A 21,345-nucleotide genomic window follows, 5' to 3' on the forward strand; every position below is an offset into this window, starting at 1 on the left:
ACTTCCTCCGTAATGCCCTTTTCCTTCAGGATCCGGCGTTCAACCGCCATGCCGTCAAACGCAGCCGCGGTAAGTCTTGGAACAGACAGGGCCCCTGCTGCAGCAGGTCCTGTCTGAGCGGCAGAGGCCATGGGTCCTCTGAGATCATCTCTTGAAGTTCCGGGTACCACGCTCGTCTTGGCCAATCCGGAACCACGAGTATTGTTCTTACTCCTCGTTTTCTTATTATTCTCAGTACCCTTGGTATGAGAGGCAGAGGAGGGAACACATAAACTGACTGGTACACCCACGGTGTCACTAGAGCGTCCACAGCTATCGCCTGAGGGTCCCTTGACCTGGCGCAATATCTCTCTAGTTTTTTGTTTAGGCGGGACGCCATCATGTCCACCTGTGGCCGTTCCCATCGATTTACAATCAGTGTGAAGACTTCTGGATGAAGTCCCCACTCTCCCGGGTGGAGGTCGTGCCTGCTGAGAAAGTCTGCTTCCCAGTTGTCCACTCCCGGAATGAACACTGCTGACAGTGCTAGTAGGTGATTTTCCGCCCATCGGAGAATCCTTGTGGCTTCTGCCATTGCCATCCTGCTTCTTGTGCCGCTCTGTCGATTTACATGGGCGACTGCCGTGATGTTGTCTGACTGGATCAGTACCGGCTGGTGTAGAAGCAGGGATTTTGCCTGACTTAGGGCATTGTAAATGGCCCTTAGTTCCAGAATATTTATGTGTAGGGAAGTCTCCTGACTCGACCATAGTCCTTGGAAGTTTCTTCCCTGTGTGACTGCCCCCCAGCCTCGAAGGCTGGCATCCGTGGTCACCAGGACCCAGTCCTGTATGCCGAATCTGCGGCCCTCTAGAAGATGAGCACTCTGCAGCCACCACAGCAGAGACACCCTGGTTCTTGGAGACAGGGTTATTAGGCGATGCATCTGAAGGTGCGATCCGGACCATTGGTCCAACAGGTCCCACTGAAAGATTCTGGCATGGAACCTGCCGAAAGGAATTGCTTCGTAAGAAGCCACCATCTTTCCCAGGACCCGCGTGCAGTGGTGCACCGATACCTGTTTTGGTTTCAGGAGGTCTCTGACTAGAGATGACAGCTCCTTGGCTTTCTCCTCCGGGAGAAACACTTTTTTCTGGACTGTATCCAGAATCATACCCAGGAACAGTAGACGTGTCGTCGGAACCAGCTGTCATTTTGGAATATTCAGAATCCAACCGTGCTGGTGTAGCACCTCCTGAGATAGTGCTACTCCCACCAACAACTGCTCCTTGGACCTCGCCTTTATCAGGAGATCGTCCAAGTACGGGATAATTAAAACTCCCTTTTTTCGAAGGAGTATCATCATTTCCGCCATTACCTTGGTAAACACCCTCGGTGCCGTGGACAGTTCAAACGGCAGCGTCTGGAATTGGTAATGGCAATCCTGTACCACAAATCTGAGGTACTCCTGGTGAGGATAGTAAATGGGGACATGCAGGTAAGCATCCTTGATGTCCAGGGATACCATGTAATCCCCCTCGTCCAGGCTTGCAATAACCGCCCTGAGCGATTCCATCTTGAACTTAAATTTTTTTATGTATGTGTTCAAGGATTTCAAATTTAAAATGGGTCTCACCGAACCGTCCGGTTTCGGTACCACAAACAGTGTGGAATAGTAACCCCGTCCTTGTTGAAGTAGGGGCACCTTGATTATCACCTGCTGGGACTACAGCTTGTGAATTGCCGCTAGCACAGCCTCCCTGTCTGAAGGAGTAATCGTCAAGGTAGATTTTAGGAACCGGTGGGGTGGAGACGCCTCGAATTCCAGTTTGTACCCTTGAGATACTATTTGCAGGATCCAGGGATCCACCTGTGAGCGAGCCCACTGATCGCTGAAATTTTTGAGGCGGCCCCCCACCGTACCTGGCTCCGCCTGTGGAGCCCCACCGTCATGCGGCGGACTTGGAAGAAGCGGGAGAGGACTTTTGCTCCTGGGAACCTGCTGTTTGTTGCAGCCTTTTTCCCTTACCTCTGCCTCTGGACAGAAAGGACCCGTTCCACGCCTGTTTTTCTGAGTCCGAAAGGACTGTACCTGATAAAACGGGGCCTTTTTAGGCTGTGAGGGAACATGGGGTAAATGCTGACTTTCCAGCAGTTGCTGTGGAAACTAGGTCCGAGAGACCATCCCCAAATAACTCCTCACCCTTATAAGGCAAAACTTTCATGTGCCTTTTTGAATCTGCATCCCCTGTCCACTGGCAAGTCCATAAGCCTCTCCTAGCAGAAATGGATAATGCACTTATTTTAGATGCCAGCCGGCAGATCTCCCTCTGTGCATCTCTCATGTATAAGACTGAGTCTTTTATATGCTCTATGGTTAGCAGAATAGTGTCCCTGTCTAGGGTGTCAATATTTTCTGACAGGGAATCTGACCACGCAGCGGCAGCACTGCACATCCATGCTGACGCAATAGCTGGTCTAAGTATAATGCCTGAGTGTGTATATACAGACTTCAGGATCGCCTCCTGCTTTCTATCAGCAGGTTCCTTGAGGGCGGGCGTATCCGGAGACGGTAGTGCCACCTTTTTAGACAAACGTGTGAGCGCTTTATCACCCTAGGGGGTGTCTCCCAACGTGACCTATCCTCTGGCGGGAAAGGGAACGCCATTAGTAACTTCTTAGAGATTACCAATCTTTTATCAGGGAAAGCCCACGCTTCTTCACACACTTCATTTAATTCTTCTGATGGGGGAAAATCCACGGGTAGTTTTTTCTCCCCAAACATAATACCCTTTTTAGTGGTACCTGGGTTTATATCAGAAATTTGTAACACCTCTTTCATTGCTTCAATCATGCAACGAATGGCCTTAGTGGACATTAGACTAGACTCATCGTCGTCGACACTGGTGTCAGTATCCGTGTCGACATCTGCATCTGCCATCTGAGGTAGCGTGCGTTTTAGAGCCCCCGATGGCCTTTGAGATGCCTGGACAGGCACGAGCTGAGAAGCCGGCTGTCCCGCATTTGGCATGTCGTCAAATTTTTTGTGTAAGGAGTCAACACGTGCACGCAATTCCTTCCATAAGTCCATCCACTCAGGTGTCTGCCCCGCAGGGGGTGACATCCCTTCTATAGGCATCTGCTCCGCCTCCACATCATTATCCTCATCAAACATGTCGACACAGCCGTACCGACACACCGCACACACACAGGGAATGCTCTAACAGAGGACAGGACCCACAAAAGCCCTTTGGGGAGACAGAGTGAGAGTATGCCAGCACACACCAGAGCGCTATATAATGCAGGGACTAACTGAATTATGTCCCCTATAGCTGCTGTTATATATACTGCGCCTAAATTTAGTGCCCCCCCCCTCTCTTTTTTACCCTTTTTCTGTAGTGTAGACTGCAGGGGAGACCCAGGGAGCTTCCTTCCAGCGGAGCTGTGAGGGAGAAATGGCGCCAGTGTGCTGAAGGAGATAGCTCCGCCCCTTTTCCGCAGACTATTCTCCCGCTTTTTTTTGGATGGGCGCCCAGCATCAGGGCCGGAGCTTCCACTAGGCAACTTTAGGCAGCTGCCTAGGGACGCCGGGACCTGAAGGGGCGGCCTGTTACAGCTGCATGAAAAAGGTAGTGTGGTCCTACATCTCATAGCAGCCGCACTCCCCCTGGCACTCGTATCTACAATAGCCGTGACTGCTAAGCTCCTGTATTGCAGCATCCAGCTCCACCTGGCACAGGCAGTAACTTTGACAACTCCTGGAGTCCTGGCTGGGGGTGACATGCGGTGCTGCTCTTCATTCCAGACTCTTTCACAGACTACTCAGTCCCAACTCTGCATCGCAGCCTGCAGGTAAGGTGGCTGCACAGTGCACTCTCTGCACTTAATTAAGAAATGAGAGGGAGAGCAGCAGTCTGGGGGGGGGGGGGGGGGGGGGGGGGGAGTAGCTGGCATGCACACAGATGGTGGAGGGGATAGAGCAGAAGACATGTAAAAAAGTGGTGGTGGGGAGGGGAAGCTGGAGCACACACAGGCTGGGAGATGGGGAGAAGGGAGCAGCCATACAACAGACGGGGTGGGGGAGAGCAACAGCATGCTTTTCTCCTGCAGGGCAGGTAGGGGGAAGGGGCAGTAGGCAAAAGTTTTGCCTAGGTTGCCGAGAGACCTTATTTTCTCTAACGTCCTAAGTGGATGCTGGGGACTCCGTAAGGACCATGGGGATTATACCAAAGCTCCCAAATGGGCGGGAGAGTGCGGATGACTCTGCAGCACCGAATGAGCGAACTCTAGGTCCTCCTCAGCCAGGGTATCAAACTTGTAGAATTTAGCAAATGTGTTTGACCCCGACCAAGTAGCTGCTCGGCAAAGTTGTAAAGCCGAGACCTCTCGGTCAGCCGCCCAAGAAAAGCCCACCTTCCTCGTGGAATGGGCTTTCACTGATCTAGGATGCGGCAGTCCAGCCGCAGAGTGTGCAAGCTGAATCGTGCTACAGATCCAGCGAGCAATAGTCTGCTTTGAAGCAGGAGCACCCAGCTTGTTGGGTGCATACAGAATAACAGCGAGTCAGTTTTTCTAACACTAGCCGTCCTGGAAACATAAAGTTTTAGGGCCCTGACTACGTCCAGCAACTTGGAATTCTCCAAGTCCTTAGTAGCCGCAGGCACCACAATAGGTTGGTTCAAATGAAAAGCTGATACCACCTTAGGCAGGAATTGGGAACGAGTCCTCAATTCCGCCCTATCCATATGGAAAATCAGATAAGGGCTTTTACATGACAAAGCCGCCAATTCTGACACACGCCTGGCCGAGGCCAACAGCATGACCACTTTCCACGTGAGATACTTTAGCTCCACGGTTTTAAGTGGCTCAAACCAATGCGACTTAAGGAAATCCAACACCACGTTGAGATCCCAAGGTGCCACAGGAGGCACAAAAGGAGGCTGAATATGCAGCACTCCTTTAACAAAAGTCTGGACTTCAGGCAGTGAAGCCAGTTCTTTTTGGAAGAAAATCGACAGGGCCGAAATCTGGACCTTAATGGAACCCAATTTGAGGCCCATAGTCACCCCTGACTGTAGGAAGTGCAGGAATCGACCCAGCTGAAATTCCTCCATTGGGCCTTCCTGGCCTCACACCAAGCAACATATTTTCGCCATATGCGGTTATAATGTTTTGCGGTCACATCCTTCCTAGCTTTAATCAGCGTAGGAATGACTTCCTCCGGAATGCCCTTTTCCTTTAGGATCCGGTGTTCAACCGCCATGCCGTCAAACGCAGCCGCGGTAAGTCTTGGAACAGACAGGGCCCCTGCTGCAGCAGGTCCTGTCTGAGCGGCAGAGGCCATGGGTCCTCTGAGATAATTTCTTGAAGTTCTGGGTACAAAGCTCTTGTCAAAGTCAGAAAAATATCACGCTACACACTGCCATATTTGCACCTCATGCGAGTGCCTGTTGCACGTTCATGAGCCCTGCCGTGCGTGCGCATACTCGCTGTTGCGTGCACCCGCGGGCCATATCTCTCTCTCTCTCTCTTCTCCTCTTTCTCTCTCTTTCCCTTATATTGTTATTGTACTGCTATTGTATTTCATGTGTAGTTATCTGGTTAGGTAGTCTATGTTATATTGGTAGTGTATGACTTGTATTGTATTATTCTTTTTGAACATTCATTCATTTCCTTAAAAGGCGTTAGACCCTTAGACCGGTATTGTGTGTGTTCATTATATTGCAGTGGGTAATAGGAGCGTCTCTATCGCTCAAACAGCTTTAGTGTAAACAAGGTTACACTGTGTTGCATTTTCACCTTATCACTGCACAAGGGTTTACAGTATAAGTACATTGTTTATGGTATAGTTATAAAGGTTTAACATTGTGAGCGTCTGCGCCGCTGGTGATCTCCTCGTGGTCCCGAGCGTCCGCTACGCTAATAGCGTATCATTACGGTAGTCGGCAGCCTATAGCGTGCCTGCCTGTGATCTCTTGGCCGTAAGCGAATGTGACGCTCGAGCGTCTCGACTACGGCTAAGCGATTGTTACGCAACGTGCGTACCCTTACGGTACTCCAGACGTCAATAGCGTACAGTGTTCTTAGGCCTCTTAAAGGGTTTTAAGTAAGATAAATATTTTAGCTTTATCAATTGGCCGCTCGTCCGTCCTTCACATATCTGCACTAGGTAATTTCAGCAGACATTATCCATCAGCAAAGGGCGGGAGGTCATATTCCTCGTAGTGCTGTCTGGATAAGCGTCTGCTTCGCTTAGTAAAGGGTGCTGAAGGAATCCGGAACCGCAGGTAAGAACAAAACGCTAGTGTCTTTTAAAACTGTTTATTTCTGTCTTGCATACGCACGCACATATCTGCATTTCTTTTTCATTCGTGTATTTTCATATCACTCTCCTGTTTGCCATTTTATAATTGATAAACGTGCTAAGAGAGATTTGTCGCTATTTCATAGTTAAAGTGTAAAAGTAATACATTAAGGGATAAAGTGAAAAGCACGCACACAGCTCTGCCTAAAGATACAAGGAGAGATTGGTGTGGTGTTCGGTAGATGATCGAGGATCATCTACATTGATAAACGTGTAAAATTGTGTTACGGTGGATATTTGCTTTGCGTACACGTGTCTCTAACAAACGGTGAGACTCGCGTACGCAACTCAAAGGCCGACGCACGCAGCGTATATTACGCAACGGAGCGTCCGGGTACGCCCACGTAACAAATCACACGCTAGTGTTATTGTAACAGGCGAAAAGGTGGCAACGCGATAAATAGCGCAAATCTATTTTAGTGTCCGAAATTTAGACTAACAGATCCTTCTCCAAATTTACAACACATCTGGTCTAAAGGAAAGAATATTTCTGCGCAGAAATAGAAATAGAAACAAAAGTGTACATGTGAGGAGTGAGTGTTTTGTATATATAAGTTTATACAATTTTTGAGGTTGAACCACAAAGAAGTCGAGTTCTCGTGAGGTACATGCATGTAAGTGACGTACATGGTGGCTAGGGAGGCATCCCTTGTTAAACATAAAATCTGAGTATTAGAGTATAGCAGACCAGGAGGTCATACTGTAGAACAGACCAGGAGGTCCAGAACAGACCAGGAGGTCCAGGTACAGCAGACAAGGAAGCCCGCTATAAATAGAGAAAAGAGCACAACCCAGGGGGTTGGTGCAGAACCCATATAGACCATTAAAGCTCATGCTGAAGGAATTCGCAGCCGTAATTTTCGATTCCACTGGTCGCTCTGCACATAAGATCAGTTGCTTATGTGCTGAACGATTGTACCGCACGTAATTGTGTGCATTAGTTAATCTGACCAGTACCATTTGTGTACGAAACGGGTCATAAACACTATTTGTACATTCTGACGTGATTTGTGTAATTTTTTATTTTCTAAAGGGAAGTTCGCTGGTCACTCGGGAACTATCCAACAACCGATACTTGCTGGGGAACACGCCCCAGTAAATAAAGGTTCACAGGGGCCCTAGGTTGGGTACAACAGCTCTGGATACAGTGATTGCAGTACTGGCCAACGTGGGCGAGGAGTGAGTGGAGTACTCGGTAAACTTCGCCGCCAGCCTGCCCCGGACATCTTGGTTTTTGTAAGGGTTCGCTGAAGAAAGGCAACACCTGCAAGTTATGGGGGCCAATTGTTCAGGTAGGGGGCGATCAACCTCGGTTCGGGTTGATTCAGTAAACCGACCAATCGGGTCGGCAAGGTACGTAATGTGTGAAAAATACGGTTCACACACAGAGGTTTTATGTGATGAATGGGAGAGAATGACGGTACATGACGGGGAGAAGTTCCCAAGAGTAGGCAGCTTTAGCCCAGATGTGTTACTAAATCTAAGGAGAAGGATAGGTCTCATTAAATCAGCAAAGAGACGAGTTAAACATTTTGATTGTTTACAGTTATGGCAACAGGAAAGTCAATTGCAAAGAGAGTTAACTGACATATCTGACTCTTATCTTGGGAAGAGAGACATGGCAATGGAGAGGATTATGGTTGCGGAGAAAGGCACAATGTTGACCAATAAAAACGCACTTAGCAACTGTATTATAGATGATAAGAATAAGTGTAATAAACATAACAATGATAATTGTAATACTGTTAAATGTACAACTATTAACCTATGCAAGTTGCACCCCATGTCAAACTTCCCTCAGGAATACAAGCAAGAAAGTGAGCCCAACACGATGTCGGCACCTCTCCCTGCAGCCATCACACAAGACATCCAGGTGGACACGACCAAATCGGTAAAGGCAATAATCAAACCCCCTAACGGAGGGTCAGGTGAGGTCGTGTCCACAGGTACGTACAATGTTTTATATCACGCACAAACAAATGTACCCCATATTGTAAGACCAAAACAAGGTGATGTAATTGAATTTAGTCCTGTCAGGGTGATCACAGTCCCCAATGGGAAGACTGACGATCAGGGAATCATTCCCGTCAAGGACAGTGCAATGCGCTGTCCCTGGTCCCGGACCGAATTGAGATCAATTATGTCTGAATTTCCTGATCCTAGGAAAAATCTAGTCGCATGTCAAAGGTTTATTAAAGAACTAGTAAACTCCACAGAACCCGCCAACAAAGAGTGGCGGACAGTGCTGAGGGCATGTTTGCCCTCCAGTGTTGACCCTGCGAAATTTATTACTGATTGCCAATTAGACACAGAAGTACCTCAAACGGAGGAACACAATCAGGAATGTATTAAGCAGATTAACCGACAGTTGGAAGTATATTTCCCTGCCGTTGTCAAGTGGAATGAAATTTTCTCCATAAGACAAAACGAAGGGGAAAGTATTTCTAATTATTTCAATCGAGCACTGCAAATAATGGCTAGAAACACTGGGATCACAGACATCAAAACAAATACACAACATAGAGAAATAGCGGTTAAGGTATTAATGAATGGTTTAAAGGAGGTATTGAGAACAAGGGTACAGACCACCAACCCAAACTGGAGAAATATCTCGGTGGCCGCATTAAGAGAGGCCGCTATTGATCATGATCGAAATATCACCAGACACAGGGAGTCACAAAGTGATAAGTTAATGGCAGCAAGTATACAGGCCCTAACCACAAGACCACTCCAGCATAAGCCCCACACCCCTGCGAGAAATTCAGATATGGAAGTCTGTTACAATTGTCATAAAAAGGGACACTTTGCGAGAGATTGTAGATCAAGAGAAATACAAAAGTCATATCAATCCCCTAGACAACAACATAACCATGATATCCAAGAAAGCAGGGAAGTACAGGGAAAACGGTTGATGGTGATGAGCATCCGAGCGTTTGAGGAGGCATCAAATCAACCAAAACCTCAGGTCACTGACGCTTGGAGGAAGCCCCGGGTTTGTTATCTTTGTAAAAGAGAAGGGCATTATGCCAGTAACTGCAATAGCCCACATAAAGTCAGACCCCCTAGACATGAATATGACACACCAAATTGTAATCAGGGATCACATAGGAAGGAGTTTGGGCCGCACCTGTAACATGCAATCAGGAAAGGTGGTCATTAGGACTGATGGTAAGCCTGAGGCTATGGTTAATAAATTGGGAGGTCATTCCTTGAAGACACAGGAATGACCGGGTGAAACGTTGTAAATGTATCTGTGAAATGTTTCTTTTTCTCTCCCCATCTCTGACGATTATTGATAGGACTCAAACATTGCATATCTACTTGGTCTTTGCAGAAGTCTACCAAACCCCAGCATGACCTACCCACATCAATGTATCCTGGCCAGATACAGAGGGTGGAGTATGGAGGTGCTGGTGGGAGGGACTGCGCAAGGAAACCATGGGACATGTAGATATGACAGCCTGATGATCTGACAATGTTTTAAAATGTTTGAAAAATGTTTTTTCCCTGTTGTTGTTTATTGTTGATTTATGTGATATATATACATATATGAACGGTTCTCTCTCTCTTGTTGTTTTTTTTTCCTCTCCCTCTTCTCACTCATGTTTTCATGTTTTAAAGATGGTATGTCACACCTCAGTTAGACAAATGCTAATGCAAGATTTTTGCTCCTTACAGAAAGATCGCTAGTTTGGAAGAAATGTTGTATCACCAGAGTGTTCGGTTGGAAGACTGAGAGACAGCACCTTTGAGATGACAGCAGAACAAGAAGAACAACAAGATTAGAGAACTTATTATCGTAACAAGTTTCTCTCCCCCTCAAACTGTTTTCCTATACCCCCATTACAAATTTCTTCTTTTCTCCTCCTATAAGATGGACTTGCCCCAAGAGACTGTGATCCGGATTTTCCTGTTGACCATGATGTTGACCAGAGCAGTCTGTTCCGGCGAGAGTACCATGGAGGTCGAGAATGGGTTCTGGAATGGGTTCTGATGACAAAGATGAAGGCGTAGTTTTCCAAGAACAACTTAACCAACAAGTAAAGGCGAGTATCAGAAAACGATCCGATAGCATTGACAATAGAAGGAATTGTGAAGGATTGTTAGCTGAAGAAAACTGTATCTGTAGGCTCTGTGACAATGTAGTTGAGGATGGGTGCATCAAGAAATGCCAATCCAGTTTTAATATCCACATGGACCGACACCCCTTGAGTGACTATCACTCCTTAGTGGGTAGTGTGTTAAATCAAACAGATTGTTGGGTATGCTCTCAAGTACCTCAAGGTCATAGCAAATCAGGACTAGTACCATATCCTTTAACGGTAGGGGAGGTACTTGAGCTAAAGGATGGGAGACCGGTGGACAGGAGGTTTAATATCTCCAGTCCTCCTAGTTTGAAGCTCCACCAATATCATGTGGATAGATCCCTAATATGTTTTAACATTTCCAATCCCCGAAAGCCGGGAAATTGGGAAGTGTCATGGAGTAACCAAACCATGACCTTTTCATATAGAGCAGATAGAATGCCGACAGATACAGAGCTTATACGCCACATAGCCAGTAGAGAAAATTTTTTCCGATATAGGTATACCCTAGGAAGTAGGATTACGAGAGTTGGAGAGGTATCACCAGGATACTGTGCACATATCGTACAAACTGATACGTGTACTAGACAGATGGGAGAATTAGGGTAAGGAGATTTCACATGGAAGATGTGTAATATGGTTATGTCCTACTCCGTCCCATATGTTCTCCCCGATGATGCATACTTCATATGCGGGAGGAAGGCGTATAAGTGGCTTGCCCCAAACTCTGAAGGATTGTGTTATATTGGAAAGGTACTGCCTGAAGTAATGACTGTATCACATTCCAAAATGAAAGATATACACCGTGGTGCCCAAGCTCCTTATACTCACACCCATTACGAGCACGTAGTTAAAAGGCAACTGACAGAAAGGACAGAGCATTCGGCCTCTGACATGATCCATGAATCCACCGGGATTCAGGTTTTACTTGCGTTAGATTTCACTCGCACCGCTAGAGGAGTGCTGAACTATAGATATATCTCTGCGCTTGCAAATTTGTTAGACAATATCACAGAAATGTATGATGACACGTTTAGGTATACTGGAAGAGAACTTCAAGCTTATAAAACAGAACTGGTTCAGCATAGGATGGTTCTTAATTACCTCACGGCAGTAACAGGTGGATATTGTGTCACACTGGCAACGCAGTACGGCGTGAAATGCTGCACATATATAACGAATAGTACTGAGGATCCGGTCGAGGTCATAGACCAAAAGATGGACGATATTCTCCAATTAAAGTGGGAATTTCGCAGGAGACACAATCTCACCCTTGCTGCTGTGGGTAATGAGCTGACTGGTTGGGTGTCATGGTTGAACCCGCGAAATTGGTTCTCTGGTTTAGGAGAATGGGCTCAAGGAGTCATAATGGATGTAGGGAAGTTTCTCCTATGTATCTTAGGTGTTGTCATAACGATTGGCTTGATATTTAGATGCGGTCAGGCTTTAACGAAGTGCAAACGTAGTACCAGGGTAATGAGTCTAAGGAGTGAGGAAATTGTAATTCCAATGGATTTGATTTATGACCCAACTGTAGAAACAATGATGTGATGAAAATGCGATTATACGGTCCGTTTCTTTCACCTGTTTTTCCGGTTTCTCCAAGGTAAAAAGACCCACTTTTGACGAGGAATTTGATGACCCTGTATACGGACAACTGATGGATTAAAGAAGAAGTTTTGACAACCTTATACACAGATATTTGATGAACTATGCCATAGACCCCCAGTTTCCCTAGAAATTTTAAAATTACACTAGCCCAACACTTTTGTAAGTCTATGGACATTGACAAAGCTTTTTGCCCACACCTTTTGGCAAAAGCCCAAAGAAGACTGCATTCAACAGACACCGAACAAGACTTCAACCGACAAATGTTCATTAACCTGACATAGAATACCACTGCATTTACCATAATTATGTCTTATCTTCATCTCTACAACCTTCAGGTAATTACACACATAGTCGATAGGGAATACCAGCACAGATATCAGCAATCACATATTCCCCCATTCATGTATCATCAACTAAAATGTGCTCCCCCATTTTGTTACAACCACAGCCGAAAAGAGCTCGGTAAAGTTTGACAGCCCATCCACAGACCCGTACCACGGGATAAGAAGGAATTCAAATGTATACTTCGCAATACCTCGAAGCTTGATTTAAAACACGTACGGCACGATGATACATGACCCCCCAAACATGGATTCATACACACATGCTTCTGCTATCTCACTAGGTCATACCCTTTTCCTACCTTCTCCTCTCCTCCCCTACCCAACCATAGAAATGTATTTACACTTGACATATATTTTTCTCTTTTTGAAATGTTTTAGGAAGTGGCAGTTATTGTTGACTGCCAAAGGGTGGACTGTCAAAGTCAGAAAAATATCACGCTACACACTGCCATATTTGCACCTCATGCAAGTGCCTGTTGCACGTTCATGAGCCCTGCCGTGCGTGCGCATACTCGCTGTTGCGTGCACCCGCGGGCGCACAGTGTGCGCATTTACGGTAAAGTTTGTGTGCGTCTGGCGGGCGACTCGTTCGTAACATATTTTAACTATATAATGTATTTTGTAGATTATGGTCCCTTTGATAGAATCTGAAAGTTTAGTTAAGGTAGCATGTTCATAGACAGAGAGATCCCTCTTTGTTTGATACGAAGGGTCAGACATGGGTCATACAGTGGTGTTTAGTATCCATCGGAAGAGTATTTAATTAGCAATATTCCGGTGTTGGTTTGAAGCGGATTAATCGCTCGTGCGAATAGTTATGGACATAAGAAGTTTATGTACTTTTACTATTATTTGCACTTACTTATCCATGCGGCGGGAAACCTAGTTTCCCACCCACCTGAGCAGTTGGAAATAGTCCCAGCCCACCTGTATGAATCAACCTATGACCTTTTGTTATAATGCGAAGACGAATTCCTGTGTCCAATGAACAATGAGATTGTAGGGACCATTGAATTGTATTGTGTGTGGGGCATAAATAGACAAGCCGATCATATCCAGCTCACTCTTCAACGGTTCTCATTGCTGATAATCGGGAGCTGGATATCCAGAGGCGCATGCGATTGTTTCCCCTGAGCGTAAGTTTTCTCCGCAATCATATTGTCTTTGTTGTTATTGTGGGCCATATCTCTCTCTCTCTTCTCCTCTTTCTCTCTCTTTCCCTTATATTGTTATTGTACTGCTATTGTATTTCATGTGTAGTTATCTGGTTAGGTAGTCTATGTTATATTGGTAGTGTATGACTTGTATTGTATTATTCTTTTTGAACATTCATTCATTTCCTTAAAAGGCGTTAGACCCTTAGACCGGTATTGTGTGTGTTCATTATATTGCAGTGGGTAATAGGAGCGTCTCTATCGCTCAAACAGCTTTAGTGTAAACAAGGTTACACTGTGTTGCATTTTCACCTTATCACTGCACAAGGGTTTACAGTATAAGTACATTGTTTATGGTATAGTTATAAAGGTTTAACATTGTGAGCGTCTGCGCCGCTGGTGATCTCCTCGTGGTCCCGAGCGTCCGCTACGCTAATAGCGTATCATTACGGTAGTTGGCAGCCTATAGCGTGCCTGCCTGTGATCTCTTGGCCGTAAGCGAATGTGACGCTCGAGCGTCTCGACTACGGCTAAGCGATTGTTACGCAACGTGCGTACCCTTACGGTACTCCAGACGTCAATAGCGTACAGTGTTCTTAGGCCTCTTAAAGGGTTTTAAGTAAGATAAATATTTTAGCTTTATCACTCTTCTTGGCCAATCCGGAACAATGAGTATAGTTCTTACTCCTCTCCTACGTATTATCCTCAGTACCTTGGGTATGAGAGGAAGAGGAAGGAACACCTAAACCAACTGGTACACCCACGGTGTCACTAGAGCGTCCACAGCTATCGCCTGAGGGTCCCTTGACCTGGCGCAATATTTAAGCTTTTTGTTGAGGCGGGACGCCATCATGTCCACCTGTGGCCGTTCCCAACGGTTCACAATCAACTGGAAGACTTCTGGATGAAGTACCCACTCTACCGGGTGGAGGTCGTGCTTGCTGAGGAAGTCTGCTTCCCAGTTTTCCACCCCCGGAATGAACACTGCTGACAGTGCTATCACTTGATTCTCCGCCCATCGAAGAATCCTTGTGGCTTCTGCCATTGCCACCCTGCTTCTTGTGCCGCCCTGGCGGTTTACATGGGCGACCACTGTGATGTAGTCTGACTGAATCAGAACCGATTCGTTTTGAAGCAGGGGTTCCGCTTGACTCAGGGCATTGTAAACGGCCCTTAGTTCCAGAATATTTAAGTGTATGGAAGTTTCCTTGGAAGTTTCTTCCCTGGGTGACTGCCCCCCAACCTGGGAGGCTTGTATCCGTGGTCCCCAGGACCCAGTCCTGTATGCCGAATCTGCGGCCTTCGAGCAGAGGATCACTCTGCAGCCGCCACAGCAGAGACACCCTGGCCCTCGGGGACAGGGTGATTAACCCATGCATCTGGAGATGCGATCCGGACCACTTGTCCAACAGATCCCACTGGAAGATCCTTGCATGGAATCTGCCGAAGGGAATTGCTTCGTAAGAAGCTACCATCTTTCCCAGGACTCGCGTGCAGTGATGCACCGACCCTTGCTTTGGTTTCAGGAGGTCCCTGACCTGAGACGATAATTCCTGGGCCTTCTCCTCCAGGAGAAATATTCTGTTCTGTGTACAGAATCACACCCAAGAACAGCAGACGCGTCGCAGGAATCAACTGCGACCTTGGGATATTCAGAATCCAGCCCTGCTGATGCTGCACTTCCTGAGATAGTGCTACGCTGTCTAGCAACTGCTCTTTGGACCTCGCCTTTATAAGGAGATCGTCCAAGTACGGAATAATCATGACTCCCTTCTTTCGGAGGAGCATTATATTTTGGTCATTACTTTGGTAAATACCCGCGTTGCCGTGGACATACCAAACGGCAACGTCTGGAATTGGTAATGACATTCCTGTACCACAACTTTGAGGTACTGCTGGTGGGGTGGATAAATGGGGACATGCAGGTAGGCATCCTTGATGTCCCATGACATCCTAAAATCCCCCTCTTCCAGGCTTGTAATAACCGCTCTGAGCGATTCCATCTTGAACTTGGACTTTTTTATATACATGTTCAAGGACTTTTAATTTTAGAATGGGTCTCACCGAACCATCTGGTTTCGGTACCACAAACATTGTGACATAGTAACCCCGTCCCTGTTGAAGGAGGGGTACCTTGATTATCACCTGCTGAAGATACAGCTTGTGAATTGCCGCCAGTACTACCTCCCTTTCTCCGAGGGCAGCAGGCAAGGCTGATTTGAGGTAACGGCGAGGGGGAGTCGCCTCGAACTCCAGCTTGTATCCCTGTGATACTACTTGCAGAACCCAGGGATCCACCAGTGAGCGAGCCCACTGGTCGCTGAAGTTCCGGAGACGTGCCCCCACCGCACCTGGCTCCGCCTGTGGAGCACCAACGTCATGCGGTGGACTTAGAGAAAGCGGGGGAAGATTTTTGATCCTGGGAACTGGCTGTCTGGTGCAGCTTTTTCCCTCTTCCCTTGTCTCTGTGCAGAAAGGAAGCGCCTTTGATCCGCTTGCTTTTCTGAGGCCGAAAGGACTGTACCTGATAGTCTGCTTCCCAGTTGTCCACTCCCGGAATGAACACTGCTAACAGTGCTAACACGTGATTTTCCGCCCATCGGAGAATCCTTGTGGCGACTGCCGTGATGTTGTCTGATTGTATCAGTACCGGCTGGTTCTGAAGCAGGGGTCTTGCCTGACTTAGGGCATTGTAAATGGCCCTCAGTTCCAGAATATTTATTTAGGGAAATCACCTGATTTGTCCCTGGAAGTTTCTTCCCTGTGTGACTGCCACCCAGCCTCGAAGGCTGGCATCCGTGGTCACCAGGATCCAGTCCTGTATGCCGAAACTGCGGCTCTCTTGGAGATGAGCACTGTGCAGCCACCACAGCAGAGACACCCTGGTCCTTGGAGACAGGGTTATCAGCCGATGCATCTGAAGATGCGATCCGGACCACTTGTCCAACAAGTCCCACTGAAAAGTTCTTGCATGGAACCTGCCCTGAGCGATTTCATTTTGAACTTGAACCTTCGTATATAAGTGTTCAAGGATTTCAGTTTTAGAATGGGTCTCACCGAACCGTCTGGTTTCGGTACCACAAACATTTTGGAATAGTAACCCCGGCCTTGTTGAAGGAGGGGTACCTTGATTATCACCTGCTGAAGATACAGCTTGTGAATTGCCGCCAGTACTACCTCCCTTTCTCCGAGGGCAGCAGGCAAGGCTGATTTGAGGTAACGGCGAGGGGGAGTCGCCTCGAACTCCAGCTTGTATCCCTGTGATACTACTTGCAGAACCCAGGGATCCACCTGTGAGCGAGCCCACTGGTCGCTGAAGTTCCGGAGACGTGCCCCCACCGCACCTGGCTCCGCCTGTGGAGCACCAACGTCATGCGGTGGACTTAGAGAAAGCGGGGGAAGATTTTTGATCCTGGGAACTGGCTGTCTGGTGCAGCTTTTTCCCTCTTCCCTTGTCTCTGTGCAGAAAGGAAGCGCCTTTGATCCGCTTGCTTTTCTGAGGCCGAAAGGACTGTACCTGATAATACGGTGCTTTCTTAGGGTGTGAGGGAACCTGAGGTAAAAAAAATGTATTTTTTTTTTAATTCCCAGCTGTTGCTGTGGATACGAGGTCCGAGAGACCATCCCCAAACAATTCCTCACCCTTATAAGGCAGAATCTCCATGTGCCTTTTAGAATCAGCATCACCTGTCCACTGCCGGGTCCCTAATACCCTCCTGGCAGAAATGGACATTGCATTAATTTTAGATGCCAGTCGGCAAATATCCCTCTGTGCATCCCTCATATATAAGACGACGTCTTTAATATGCTCTATAGTTAGCAAAATAGTATCCCTGCCGAGGGTATCAATATTATCTGACAGGGTATCAGACCACGCTGCAGCAGCACTACACCTCCATGCTGAGGCAATTGCAGGTCTCAGTATAGTACCTGAGTGTGTATATACAGACTTCAGGATAGCCCCCTGCTTTCTATCAGCAGGCTCCTTCAAGGTGGCCGTATCCTGAGACGGCAGTGCCACCTTTTTTGACAAACATGTGAATGCCTTATCCACCCTAGGGGATATCTCCCAACGTGACCTATCCTCTGGCGGGAAAGGGTACGCCATCAGTAACCTTTTAGCAATTACCAGTTTCTTATCGAGGGAACCCACGCTTCTTCACACACATCATTTAACTCATCTGATGGGGGAACAAAACACTGGCTGCTTTTTCTCCCCAAGCATAAAACCCCTTTTTAGTGGTACTTGGGTTAATGTCAGAAATGTGTAACATTTTTTATTGCCGAAATCATGCAACAGATGTCCCTAGTGGATTGTGTATATGTCTCAACCTCGTCGACACTGGAGTCAGACTCCGTGTCGACATCTGTGTCTGCCATCTGAGGTAGCGGGCGTTTTTGAGCCCCTGATGGCCTTTGAGACGCCTGGGCAGGCACGGGCTGAGAAGCCGGCTGTCCCACGGCTGTTACGTCATCCAGCCCTTTATGTAAGGAGTTGACACTGTCGGTTAATACCTTCCACATATCCATCCACTCTGGTGTTTGCCCCGCAGGAGGCGACATCACATTTATCGGCACCTGCTCCGCCTCCACGTAACCTTCCTCATCAAGCATGTCGACACAGCCGTACCGACACACCACACACACACAGGGGATGCTCTGATTGAGGACAGGACCCCACAAAGTCCTTTGGGGAGACAGAGAGAGAGTATGCCAGCACACACCACAGCGCTATATAATCAGGGATTTACACTAACAAAAGTGAATTTTTCCCTATAGCTGCCTTATATATATATATATATATATATATATATATATACAGTTTTTGCGCCTAAATTTAGTGCTCCCCCTCTCTTTTTAACCCTTTGAGCCTGAAAACTACAGGGGAGAGCCTGGGGAGCTGTCTTCCAGCTGCACTGTGAAGAGAAAATGGCGCCAGTGTGCTGAGGGAGATAGCCCCGCCCCCTTCACGGCGGACTTCTCCCGCTTTTTTATGGATATTTTGGCAGGGGATTTTACACATATATAGTCCTACTGACTATATTATGTGTTTTTGCCAATTTAAGGTACTCTGATTGCAGCCCAGGGCGCCCCCCCCCCCCCAGCGCCCTGCACCCATCAGTGACCGAAGTATGTGGTGTGCAGAGGGAGCAATGGCGCACAGCTGCAGTGCTGTGCGCTACCTTAATGAAGACCGAAGTCTTCTGCCGCCGATTTCCAGGAACGTCTTCTTGCTTCTGGCTCTGCAAGGGGGACGGCGGCGTGGCTCCGGGACCGGACGACCGAGGCTGGGCCTGTGTTCGATCCCTCTGGAGCTAATGGTGTCCAGTAGCCTAGAAGCCCAAGCTAGCTGCAAGCAGGTAGGTTCGCTTCTCTCCCCTAAGTCCCTCGTAGTAGTGAGTCTGTTGCCAGCAGATCTCACTGAAAATAAAAAACCTAAATTATACTTTCTTTTCTAAGAGCTCAGGAGAGCCCCTAGTGTGCATCCAGCTCGGCCGGGCACAAAATTCTAACTGAGGTCTGGAGGAGGGTCATAGAGGGAGGAGCCAGTGCACACCAGGTAGTCCTAAATATTTCTTAGTTGTTCCCAGTCTCCTGCGGAGCCGCAATTCCCCATGGTCCTTACGGAGTCCCCAGCATCCACTTAGGACGTTAGAGAAATAAGCATGCGTATCACTGCTTGTTTGCATTGGTGTTATACCGGTGAGGTCACACAGGATGCAGGAGTGACAATGTTGGGCCGCTGTGCTAAGCAGAGTCCCCATTTCTGACCAACACAAGTGAACACTAGATCTGTTGCCTTTTGTGGTTTCTGTGCTTTTGAGGCTTACGGGCTGGTCTCCATTTTTTTTGCTCCTTAGCACCTGAGAAAACTGAACAATTTTAATTCCTACCTTGACATCCTCTCTGCCCTGGATTCCGCCCCCATCCGTCGGCTGGAGTGGCAGAAGCAGACATCAGAGGTGAGGTCATGAGTAATTGCTGCTTACAAGGAAGTGGCAGTGTCTTGCGGTCTAGTAATACGGTTTATGTGACACTCCTCAGGGGCTTGCTGAATACTGCACTCTGATTGACAGCTCGTCGTCTTTCCGGGCCTACCGTGCAGCGCTCTCTGAAGTTGAGCCGCCGTGTATACCATACTTGTAAGAGTTCCTTTTCAATATTGTTTAACCATATAGTAGGTGACTTTGCTTAACCTTGTCTCATTCCTCTCCTCCCCACCCAGGGGTCTAATCTTACAAGACCTTACGTTTGTGCACCTGGGAAATCCAGACCACAATGATGGGAAAGTGAACTTCTCTAAACGGTGGCAACAGTTCAATATCCTGGACAGCATGAGACGTTTCCAGCAAGCGTAAGTGACCAGTAATGCCTGATGTCTCTTCCTGTGACTGTACATGTATTACTTCACTTTCCTATTACCTGCGCACCTGGTGCATGTTGCAGCCAGTGTCACTCTTCCTAACGGGTAAAGACCATAAGAGGTTACAGGCACAGGTGGTTTCTCAGTGCTGAATTTATTTTATAGGATGGGCAGAATTGGATAATGTAGCCACTAATCCCAAAACTGACCCCTGCTACACCTGAGTTACCCCACAGAACATACTACTAGCCAAATCCATCTCCACTAAGGTTTCAGCATCCAATCCCAGCAGTCTCCACGCATAGATGCACCTCTAGAGTGGCCATGACAGTCAGTCTGTCATTCACATTTTCTTCCTTCAGTGTCCTCACTCATCCCTGCATCTCCCCACCTTTTAAGGTTCATCCATGCCCTGCCTCTGCCACCCTCTTAGAGATTATTAGGGAAAGAGCCTCTTTAGGCCCACAAGCATGAGCCATGAGCATAGAGGCCCGCTAGGTACACTTTTCCAGCTACTGTAAATCTCCGATCTGACATACTGAGGGTTAAGAATTGTCTTTTCATTGCCCATGTTTATCTCTATGCTGTGTTTAGCAAATCCGTGCCATTAGGCGTATTCAGATATAGCTGGCAACCAGTGAAACCTCACAGAGCATGGGGACAGACCATATTGTCTTTGTGCAATACCCCTGCTAATTAAATATTGATAATGTCAAATATTACCTTTGAACATAAGCTATATACTTATTATAGACTAAGTACGCAATTGGCGCACGGAGTACCGTAATGGTATGCACTTAGCATAGCAGACGCTAGACCGAGGGCGCGACGCACGAGCAACACATACGCTCGCGGGCTTACGCTTAGTATCGAGCACGCTCTAGGCGGCCGAATACCGTAATGCTACGCTATTAGTGTAGCGGACGCTGTGCCTGAGAGAGGGACACGAGCGACACAGACGCTTACTGAATGACACACAGTAAACCTTGTTAACAACACCCTGAAAGGGTATGCTTATACTGTAAACCTTAGTACTGTAATACTACAATGATGTAACGCTTATTGATCTTGATAATATGGAAGCTGTTTGTGCGATTGAGACGCTCAGAATACCCTTTGTAATAAATGGTGAAACACACAAGACCTGGTAAGGTTCCAACACCTTCTTAGAAGATACGTTTAGTACAAAAGGAAATAACAGTACAGCTTATACACTACAGACCTAACATTAATATCTAAACAGAATAACTAGACATAAAATGTACAATAGCAAAACGATCGTAAATACTAACAAACAGAGAGAGAATAAATGGCAAACATAGGAGGATAACAAAATGGCCACAGAGAACTTACACACGTCGGAATGAATCGCAAGCGCAGTCCTGGAAACCAGCCCTCGGTTATTCAATGACGAAAACCTTGTAGAGAGAATGAGTGAGCTGGC

At 47.2% G+C, this 21,345-nt stretch overlaps 1 protein-coding gene across 1 annotated transcript in view; it reads left to right on the top strand.

Annotated features, from left to right (window-relative positions):
• LOC134949759 (rap guanine nucleotide exchange factor 1-like) overlaps positions 1 to 19,896 on the top strand; it is a 43,770-nt gene extending 23,874 nt beyond the window's left edge. The window contains exons 8-10 of the mRNA XM_063938502.1: positions 19,399 to 19,500; positions 19,583 to 19,680; positions 19,764 to 19,896. Of these exons, the coding sequence (XP_063794572.1) occupies positions 19,399 to 19,500; positions 19,583 to 19,680; positions 19,764 to 19,896 (333 nt within the window). The remainder of the gene's footprint in view (positions 1 to 19,398; positions 19,501 to 19,582; positions 19,681 to 19,763) is intronic.
• Positions 19,897 to 21,345: the final 1,449 nt, after the last annotated feature.

Source organism: Pseudophryne corroboree, chromosome 8 (assembly GCF_028390025.1).
Source record: "Pseudophryne corroboree isolate aPseCor3 chromosome 8, aPseCor3.hap2, whole genome shotgun sequence".
Classification (NCBI taxonomy): domain Eukaryota; kingdom Metazoa; phylum Chordata; class Amphibia; order Anura; family Myobatrachidae; genus Pseudophryne; species Pseudophryne corroboree.